General features: G+C 34.5%; 1 protein-coding gene across 1 annotated transcript in view; it reads left to right on the top strand.

The window, feature by feature from the left end:
• Positions 1–11,299, top strand: part of CCDC171 (coiled-coil domain containing 171) — a 188,511-nt gene that overhangs the window by 78,533 nt on the left and 98,679 nt on the right. The window contains exons 12-16 of the mRNA XM_015564717.1: positions 2,493–2,599; positions 4,336–4,425; positions 5,391–5,591; positions 8,385–8,552; positions 10,547–10,735. Of these exons, the coding sequence (XP_015420203.1) occupies positions 2,493–2,599; positions 4,336–4,425; positions 5,391–5,591; positions 8,385–8,552; positions 10,547–10,735 (755 nt within the window). The remainder of the gene's footprint in view (positions 1–2,492; positions 2,600–4,335; positions 4,426–5,390; positions 5,592–8,384; positions 8,553–10,546; positions 10,736–11,299) is intronic.

Here is an 11,299-nt window from a genome sequence, read left to right on the forward strand (position 1 = left end):
CTCATTTCATGAAAACTAGAAATAAGAGAAACATTCTTATAGTGACCAAGATACCTGAGAAAGATTCAGAATGGATCTGCCTTACAATGAGGTGGAAATAGCTTATCCTGATACATTGTGCAGAGTGAACTTGGGCATCTATATATATAAAAGGCTAAGTGTCTGACCATATGTCCATCTGACCATCTGACCAGCTGCCCGGCCAGTACCTATGACACGCACTGGCACTTTGAAAATAAACGTTGACTTGGGCATGCATGATACATATAAAGCTCTTGCTGGTGCCAATCGCACACGTGCGTTTTGATCTGTCATTGTCGATCGTGAATTCTATTATAAAGGTCGAATAGTGATATGAAAATATTTCTTCTAATTAATTTCCTTTCAATGTGCATGAATCCGTGCACTGAGCCACTAGTCTTTTTATAATGGATGTGGTTGGGACATGAAACATTCTTTGTATTTTAACTGAACTTTATTGCATAAACATTTTCAGACAAAGAAATGAAACTTGCCCTGACCAGTTTGGCTCAGTGGATAGAGTGTTGGCCTGTGGACTGAAAGATCCCAGGTTCGATTCCGGTCAAGGGCATGTACCTTGGTTGAGGGCACATCCCCAGTAGGAGGTGTGCAGGAGGCAGCTAATGGATGTTTCTCTCTGATCGATGTTTCTAAGTCTCTATCTCTCTTCCTTCCTCTCTGTAAAAAATCAATAAAATATGTTTTAAAAAAAGAAATGAAACTTTATTTTATGTAGAATATAAGAATGTGTATGGGTCAGTTAGGAGAGGGCATTTTGTTCCTTACCCCTCAACATTCATATTAAGATGATTTTATTCTCCTGAATTTCTAAGAGGAAGTTTTCTCCCTTATTATAAATGCTAGCAGATTTTAGTGTCCTTTAATGATTTATTCATGGCCTACTTGTGTAGTAGCAAAAGAAAAGAATTATATATTACTTTAAAAAAAATCTTGTGCGAGAGAGCAATTTTATAAATATATATTTGGTTAGACCTTTAATAAAATTTTTAATGAGTTGTCTTTTCAACTTATAGTCATTATAGAGTATTGTCTTCTCCATTATTATGGCTTACAGCAGTGTTTTTTTTGTCCTTCCTGGCTGTGATACATGTTGTTTCCATATTACCTTTGTTTTTTAAATTTATGTTCTTCTGTTTAGGAAAATCTGAGGTATATCCATACTTAAGATAGTATTTAAATTATACTATGATGAATGTAATAAATTTATTTATAAAATATTGTCTAAGATTAAAATACTAAAAGTCATCAATACTCTGAGGTGAATAAAGTTGGTCTATCATTAACCAAATATTTCCCTCTTTTTTTCCCTTTCTTTCCTTTTTTACTGTATTTTTTCTTATTCCCCCTAAGTTTTACAATTGCATACTTGAAGAATGGATGAATGATTTTATGTAATTATTTGTTTACTATCTCTCCTCTTTTTAGACTGTAAATTCTGTGAGCACAGAGACTGTACCAATCTTATTTACTTCCATGAGCCTAATGCCTAGGATTAGTACATAATAGTAATTCAGTAAATTAGTTGATTTCATGAATCAATGAATAATAAAGCATATCCTATGAATGCTTTTAAAGAGTTATCTTTGTTGAAATGTGTTGTCTATTGAAGTATTTAAAATGTATATTATGGGGAGAAATAATAGGATAAAATATATTTGTAATAAGTACATTTTAAAATTTGCTACTTTTTTTTTTTTTACAAAGCGTAGTACAATAAGCAGTCAATTTAAAGTGGTTTTTGAAACTAAACTTTTGATTATTTTGGATTAATATTTTGAACTACATTTTCCCATGTGACCTTGATTAGCTCAACTAATGTATGGCCTAACAAAATTAAAATAGTTTGAGGGCATAATACGGAAATACTCATATTTTTACAAGGAGTATCAGTTTTAAGGGTTTTAATTGAAACATGATGTGGGCCTATGTAGATAATAACATATTCATTATTTTAAATTGTAACTTGAGAATTTTAAGGATTGAAAAATATTTCCAAGCATAACAGAAAATTATGTGCCCTTGGGTTCAGAAATTATTATTTTAGCTAAATAGGCCTGACTGATCAGAAACACAAGGACCAAAGTAAGTGTACATAACTCCCAAAACAATGTTAGTGTAGACTGTTCATTTAATTGTTAGATATTAGGTGTGTACAAACATTTTGGTTACTTAGGGGATAGAGGAAAAAAAGAGTTCACTACTGACTACAGTGTGGGCTTTATAAGGTATGAAGTGACTATAAATTAGAACTTGGCATATTATGAACTTAATTTGACCACTTGTTTAGAAAGACTGTTAATATTTGACTATGCAGCAGTGTACTCTAAAGAATGATTCAACGCAGTATTTCAGTGTTTTCAGCTCTAATTGTAATATCTCTGTTACTGTTTGCTTAGCTTTTGTCTCCTTGTAATGTGAAGGGTATACTTTCATCCTAAGTTTTTCTCTAGGCATCCACAAAGACAAAGCTAAACCTCCCAGCTTCTCTGTTGTCCTTGAGACTCTGAGGCGTACCTTGACAGATTACCAGAACAAGCTGGAAGATACATCTAATGAGGTAACACTTGCACTGTTTGGCTCCACACTTATAGCCTTCGGCCTGCAGCAGTACGTATCCCTTGCTTGTTACAAAGGTCAAAGAAATTGGGAATATTGACTTGGCAGCTTCACAGATATAAAAATAATAAATTGTCTGTCACTGTTCTTTAAGTGTGGCCTAAAGTCGTGTCTCATTTATGTTTTTGTAACTTAGGTCACACTCTTATTTTCAAAGTTATAAAGACTCTGCTACTCTTGGACTTCAAAATCTATTTATTTTAATTTAATATAAAAGCTATGCAAGTCATTTCAGTTAATATGTGTTATATTTAAATTTTAATGTGGTTTTATGAATTTGCAATAGGTAGTGGAAATTTAGATGTTAATATTTTAGGTTAAGATTTCTACAAGTTGTACAAGTCTGAATAAAAAGGAGATGTTAGTTTTCATTCTCTAAAGTGAGTAAAGTGTTGATATAAGTTTTTAAAAACAATTGTCTCTTTGATGCAGCCTGGAAGGTTTTAGTTTGCTGATTGAAAAAGCTCATGCTTCTGTTTGTCATCTCATTTGTATTATTTAATGTGTGAGTTGGTAATTTTCTTGGGTATTAAAATATTTAATGAATTTGTGGTTTAAAAATTGTAGAGTTTGCTCAGTTACATTTTGTCAAATTAGAGAGTATAAACTAATTACATTAAATACAATTAGTAAGACAACAGACATTGTTTGAACTAAAAACAAACTACATAGCATGGGATTTAGTGTTTATCCTCTGTTCATCTGTTTCATTCATACGATATGAAGACTATGAAACTATTACAGTTCACATTTCAGAAGGGGCTTATTTTACTTTAGTTTAAGAAGGTGAATAAAGAAGGAAAAGTGAACCTTCTTAATTGTTCAAAAGGCATAAAAGAAAGTGACCATTGAAATAATTACATTTCTATAGAGAATAAATATTGCTAAATCTTTCCCTGTGAGACAAGACAACCTGTATTGTTAGTAGTTTATGAAACTCTTCTGAGGCCTCGGACTGGAAGCTGCAGGGTAACTAGGAACATATTACCCACAGCGAATTGTTATTTGGGAGGATGGATGTCACATGATCCTCAGCACAGTTGAAAAGTCGGCTCAGCAGGCTTTGGCTTAGTAATGCGCTTTGTTGTGAACCAGTGCCAGAGACAGCAGTGGGGAGACCAAGGGGGTGGCTGCAAAGAAAGCAGAAAGAACGGTCTGACAGAAAGAAGAATGAACTGTCAAAGAAAATAAATCACAAGCAGAGCAGGACCAACTGATGGCCTGCCACAAGCCTTCCCAGTAGGGCTGCATGTGACCGACCCTGAGGTTGTCATATGGAGTGAGAGGCCAGTGAATACCCTCGTGATGTACGGAAAGAGCCGTTTTCTGCTCTGTCCTTTTTTCTTTCCTTATAGATGCCACTGCTTCTGGCATTTTGGTCCGGAAGGATTTTAAGAATAAAGTTATATTTGTTTATAGTGAGAATGAAATCCTTTGTCCAGACATCTAATGAAAACACAGTAACATCACTGACGTTTTAAGCTTGAATGCTTTCTTTTCTTTTTAACCATGTGAGCTTGTGACAGAAATTACCTAGTTAGCCAAAAGAAAATTTTAAGACACTTAATTACTATTCAAAAGTGTATATTAAGTAATTGCATAAAAAATGTAACGATTAGCTTTTGAGTTACCCATCCTTAAAAAATATAAAAAAGTCATTTACGTTTTCTTTATCAGCTAAACAGTGTGAATGATGCCAAGGAAAAGACATCTACTGAACTTGATTCTACCAAACAGAAGATAGAATCTCACACTAAAAATATAAAGGTATTGATTTTAAAAAACTTTTTCTTTTGTATTAAGAGACAAATATAATTATGTAGAAAAAAATTTCTTATTAAATGCATTCGGATACAACTGTAATTTTTTATTATTGATCAAAGTAACAAGAATGTTTTCCATTTAAAATAAAACTTGATTAGAAATTGTTCTGATTAATGGAAACATTTATTTCCCAGACTTAATTATAATACCATGGATTACAAATTTAAGATTTAATGTCCACCCTTAGATACGTAGTAAACATTTTACATAAGCACATCAGTATTTGGAGTCAGTTTCCATCCTTTTAGGGTGGAGCCATTGTTTTTAGTATGTAATGGGCCTAGTAATGGGCCAAGACCACACCTGCCTCGGGTCCAGGAAAATTGTTTATTTTATTTTCTGTGCCACTTTTATGTAATAACGTTTTTGCAGAACTATACTGAAGCATCTCTCAGAGTTGCTTAGTAGTGTTGGATTTTTTTTTTTTTTTTGGTTTATATTGCGTTTGTCCTTGATGTACTTTATAGAATTTAAAGTTAAGGATAATTAGTTCAGAATTTTATGCCACATATTTTAGATTTGTATTAGCATTTGGGATTTCATGAAGAAGGAAATGTTCTTCTATTAAGTATAAGATTTATTCTTAAAATGTTGTTTATATGGTATTTAAAGGTTTTGGGGTTACCAATTTTTTTTTAATGGATTAAAAGAAGAACTTCTTGGAATAAGGTGTCTTATTAATACTTTATGTTTAAACGCTAAAAAAACAAATTTTCTAATTTTACAGCTAAAATAATTGTACTTAGACAATATATTCAATAAAAAACCATAATTTTTGACAAATGCTTGCCTCTGTGATTCTTTTATGTTAAAGTTTTGGAAGTCTTCATTATGTATTTTATATTTGTGCCTCCCACCTCTGTATTGGCCCGCCATCATGCGACCTCTATTTTTGGTGTCTCCTACAGGACCTGCAGGATAAACTGGCTGATGCCAATAAGGAGTTGAGTCATTTGCGCAGTAGGTGTGCAGATAGAGAGGCGCTGGTCGGCACTTTAAAAGTGGAGCTACAGAACGTGCTTCACTGCTGGGAGAAAGAGAAGGCACAAGCGGCCCAGTCCCAGTGTGAACTGCAGAAGCTTTCCCAGGCTTTCCACAAGGACTCCGAGGTACCACCCGAGTCAAGATGACCGTCAGGAAAGGCCTTTCACTAGTCTCAGTTTTATAAATTTACATACTTCAGCTGGCTGTTTTTACTCTTATTTGGTTTAATTAAAAAAATTCTTCTGAGCTGACTGTTTTGAAATATGCATATCAGCTGCAAAATCAGTCACTCCATTACTCTGTGCCATCCTGTTTCAAGGAAGAAGTAATATAGATGAACCCTTCTATCACTTGCACAAGTAACCTATCTCAACAACTGTGATCCTAACAGCCCTTTCAAGGTTGGCCTGATTGCTAATGATAAAATAATTTTTTAGATTTCAGTAGTTAGTAGCTAGGTCTGGTAGAAAGAATATGTGTTTTTTTTTGTTTTTATAATAAGAAAGAACAGGACTGGGGTCCTGGGGCTTTTATTTACAAACTATGAGTATGAACAAGTCACACAGCTTAGTCTCTCCACATCTGAGTTTCTTTATTTGCAAAACAGGAATAATATTTACTTTAATAGACAGCCAGTCTCCTTACTCTTTATATAAAAATTAGAAAAACACAAACCCCACAAAATTAAAACTTTATTTGGGTGCCCTAGAGAGTGGCGTATCATTTTCATTTTCATTTATTAATCACTTCTTAAAGTATGATGACAAAACTTTCATATTCTGTATGAGCTGGGTGAATGGAATTATATTTTCTTTTACCCAGGGGATGTAGAGCTAGTCTGGCTAGTGTGAAACTGGTTTATCTGAGTCGTCCGGCATATTGAGCTCATTACTTCAACAAATATGAACATGCATGCCAAGAGCGTAAAAAGGAAACATTCCTTCCCCTCTTCTTGCAGTCTGGGATTTAAATTGTGTCCACATGAAGGGCCTGGAATTGTTCTACACATCAGATAGTGATTAAAGTAAAGGAAACTAGAAGCCTGACTATATTGTAAAGTCAGCATGTCTACAACAATGTGGTTGGGTTCAACATGTGTGAATTGATTTTGGATCTTGAGATTCTCTTTTCACGCCAAATGGATGATTATCATGCATGGTTTATCACAGCCCAAGCAAAAAGGACATAATGGCGACACAATGAATTATCCTTGAGGATGAACTCCATGGCAAAATGTGCAGGGAGGAGGTTTTAAGTGCCTGAACATTACGTTTGCTTAGTTATATTTAATAAGATTTTTAAACATCTCAGCCCAGTTGAAAATGCAAAAGACATCTTTAATTGCTTAAAAAGAAAAAGGCATAGCATATTTATGAAGACTCTTCTGATATGCTAACTCAAGTTTATGATTTTAATCACATATTTAATTTTCTTTTGTTTTTAAATAGTTATATTTGGAGAAAAGTAAGATGGCATGTAGAGAATTAAGATATGTGTGTATCTTAATTTCTCCCCAAAGAAACTTTGCCCACAAATTTCTAATTATAAACCTTTACATATGCTGTATCAAGTTTTTCTTTTCTATTTGAATATGTTTTCATTGATTTTAAAGAGAGGGGAAGGGAGAGGGAGAGATAAAAAAACATCTATGAGAGAAAAGAAACCAATCAGCTGCATCCTGCACACTCCCTACTAGGATCTGCAACCTGGGCATTGCCCTGACCGGGATCAAACTAGTGACCTCTTGGTGCATGGTATGCCACTCAACCAACTGAGCAACACTGCACACATATTCAGTATTTCTTATCGAGAAGATGAGAATTTCTATATTTTCCCTCTTAATTTCTCCCCTTTAAACAATTTTTGTTTTTGCTCACATATTAAAAAATCTCGAGGGAACTTATTTTATCTACACAAAGTATTCATTTTGCAGCTTCATAGTTCCTTTGTCTTGAGTTCCATTCTTTGGGACTGTACAGGGGAAACACCTTATAAAGACAGCATCGGGCGTTGTAGTAAGTAAACTTTCCTTGTGTGTTCAAGATGGGATCAGCTTTTTACTGACTTCTACAGCAGAGTATTTCTAGGTCATTAAACAACGGATAGTTTTGTTATTGTAATGGCAGTATAATTTTAAAGAACTTTTTCTGCATAGTTCTAATTGGATGGTTTTGAAAGTATATCTTGAGCAGCTATGTTCATTTTTTTGATTCTTCCTCTGTAGTGTTTGAACACCTACAAATGCCCCTGTGCCAAACACTATATGAACTTATAAGCGGGCAAAATAAATGAGCCCATCTTCCATATCTTTCATATCACTGTCTGCTTTGCCTAAGGGGCTTGGGATAGATTTCCTATAAGTGGGAAGTAAGCTGGAATCTCTGGAGGGGGACGAAAGCTGAGTAATTGGGTACCTGTGAAGAACAGATATTGGCGTAACGTTTTCTCTGACAGAGTTGAGCAACACTCTTCTCTCTGTAAGGGTGTTTTGACTTAAAATAACATCTGTTTTAGCAAATATAAATATGAAATTACAGAATTACCACACAGACTTTCAGTTAGGGGAGCTTAGGACCAACTTGTTCAGATTCCTTCAGTTACAGCTGAGGAAGTTGAGGCCTGAACATGTACTTACTAAGACCACATCCTCAGTAGTAGCAGAGTGGGTCAGAACTCTGGTCTTCGGGCTTATAGATTTCAGAATTTGGTTTTGAATACTAAGTGTAAACCATTTCCAGTTTCTTTCTGATGCTAGTTTTGATTGTAAAAAAAAAATCACCAAAGTGATAATATTCTGAGACTTGAGTATTTTAATTCCTTCCCAAGTTTTTGAAATAAATTATTTATCATATATATTATGTGTTGTATTTCTCACAATGTTTATATACTGTAATTAATTTCCTTTCTTTTTCTCACAGGAGAAGCTAACCTTCCTTCATACCTTGTACCAGCACTTGATAGCAGGCTGTGCGCTCATAAAACAACCAGAAGGCATGCTGGATAAATTCTCTTGGTCTGAGCTTTGTGCAGTCTTGCAGGAAAATGTTGATGCCCTGATCGCAGACCTCAACAGGGCTAATGAGAAGGTAACTGTCCTCAGGCACCAGATACCTCTATTAAATTCAGTGACATTTGTCCACATCACAGTATCATTAAGAGGGGCTGACATTCATCTTATTTCAAAAAGAATTTGGATGTTAATAATTCAATACCATTAATTATGGCTTGTCTACCACTCAGTTTGATGCCATTGCTGTGGGCATGTAAATGTGACTGAAGTCTGTATGAAGTCTCTAAGCTCCACTTTCTGTGCAGGACATGCTAATACTACTAGCCAGTATTAGCCACAGGGACCTAATTAAAAGAAAATAAATTAATCTTACTGATGAAGCAATTCAAAGAACTTAGCCATTTACATTAATAAACCAACTCTTTATGTTAGCATAAAATAGAAACAAGATACAGTTCTTCAAAAACATGATCCTAAAATTATTTGCTTAGGAAATAATGAGGTATTAAAAGCAGTTAAAATTTTAATTTATGTTTATAACATTTCTTGAAATATAACAAACTGTATTACCAAACCCACTTAGTGCTTTAGATTGTAAGAAGTATGTATTGTAGGAGAAAATGGTAGACTTCTATAGTCACTTTATCACTCACAAGCTTAGAAATTCAGTCTTTCAAAAAATTTTTTTAAACTTTCTTTTGGTTATAGAAAATCAAAATCTCTTAGGAGACTAACATATGTCACCATTAAAGATATTGATTCTTATCCTGGGTCTATTGAACTAGTCAGAACTATGTTTATGTGGTCTAGTTTCCAGATCTTAGTTGCAGTGACATTTGCTCTTAAGAGCCATGAAAAGAAAAACTGTTCCCCAAAGTTTATTTTTAACCTTGGCCCAATTTAAGGGGGAGTTAGAGCATTTTACCTTGGTCTGATTGGCAAACGCTACCATAGGCACTGAGAAGTGAGGTTGAGGAAATGAGAGAATAATTGTGAGCCACAGAGGCTGTTGATGATTGTGAATGTGTGTATCATGGGTTTGAGAATTACTGATAATTAAAATGAGTTTATGTTTTAACCCTCTGAAATGCTGTTATGCTTTAATAGATTTTCATAGTTTCAAAACATCATTAATTGTCATACATGTTAGATGATTTTCTTTCTAGTATTTTGAATGTGAAATAAAAAATGATTAGAAAATTCTGCTTTGTTATATGTGTCATGTTTGTAGTTGTAAATCTAATTTAAATACTTTCCCATTGAGATATCTTTTTTTAAAAAATATATATTTTATTGATTTTTTACAGAGAGGAAGGGAGAGAGATAGAGAGTTAGAAACATCGATGAGAGAGAAACATCGATCAGCTGCCTCCTGAACATCTCCTACTAGGGATGTGCCCGCAACCAAGGTACATGCCCTTGACTGGAATCGAACCCGGGACCCTTCAGTCCGCAGGCCGACGCTCTATCCACTGAGCCAAACCGGTTTCGGCTCCCATTGAGATATCTTAATAGATTGAGCCTTGGATCTAGAAGTAAGAATATTCTTCTCAATTATTATTTTTATTTTTTAGTAAAATGGGTCTTAGAAGAGCAATGTTCTTAGAAAGAGAAGAATAAAAGATTTGTCATCTAAGCATACATATGACACCATTTTGTGCTAAAATATAATTTGCTGTACTAATTCCTATTTCATCATTTCTTTATTTTCTTTTTAAAAAATCTATTTTTATTAATTTCAGAGAGTCTAGGAGAGGGAGAGAGAGATAGCAACATCAATGATGAGAGAGAATCATTGATTGGCTACCCCCTACTGGGGATTGAATCCACAACCCGGCATGTGCCCTGACCAGGAATCGAACTGTGACCTCCTAGTTAATAGGTTGACGTTCAGCCACTGAGCCATACTGACTAGGCATCAGCGTTTCTTTTTTTTTTTCATTTTAACTTAGAATGTTTATATGATCTTAAGGAATAAAATATAGTAGAACATTTTGGGTGTTTTTTTTGGAGAATACGTGGAAATGGCTTGTCAGCATAGCTTATTCTCTGTTGCACTTCGCCATTTAGATAAGTCATCTGGAGTATATCTGTAAAAACAAGTCTGATACGATGAGAGAGCTTCAGCAGACCCAAGAGGACACCTTCAACAAGGTGTCGGAGCAGATCAAAGCCCAGGAGGGCTGCTGGCAGAAGCAGAAGAAGGAGCTGGAGCTGCAGTACTCGGAGCTCCTCCTGGAGGTGCAGAAGAGGGCACAGGTATGCGGTTTCCACAGAGCCTTGTCTGAAATGCCATCGTCAAGTCAGTTAAGACCTCCTGATTACCACGTAAACTTGTTAGGCACAAGTGATACATATGATCACGCCAACATAAATGGATATGTCTTGTGTGTGCATGAGTACTAAGAATCGTCTTTCACTTAAGTATGGAAGTAGATGGGTTTCTGGTTCAAGTATCTCAGAATACGTTGATCAATTGATTGCCAAAATTGTATTGCCTTTATTTACTTTTAAAATAAAGGTTAAGAGGTTTGGTAAAATATTGTCAGTTTCAGTGTAGGTATCTTTTTTATCCAGTTTACTCCACTTACAGGGGTTCTTATGTGAACCATCATTTTAATTCTTTTGGGGTTAAAATTTGTTATTCCTCTTAACATTGTATAAGAATTACAGTTGTAGACCCTGTAGCAAAATAATTGACTGTGAGATGTATTATGTCTTCTATGTTGGATTCCATTGAGAACAGAAGCTATGAGTAGTTAACCTAATCATTTTTTTCTTATATAAATTTTTGTCAACTTAATTTATTATTAACTGTCATTC

Source organism: Myotis davidii, unplaced genomic scaffold (assembly GCF_000327345.1).
Source record: "Myotis davidii unplaced genomic scaffold, ASM32734v1 scaffold197, whole genome shotgun sequence".
Classification (NCBI taxonomy): Eukaryota; Metazoa; Chordata; class Mammalia; order Chiroptera; family Vespertilionidae; genus Myotis; species Myotis davidii.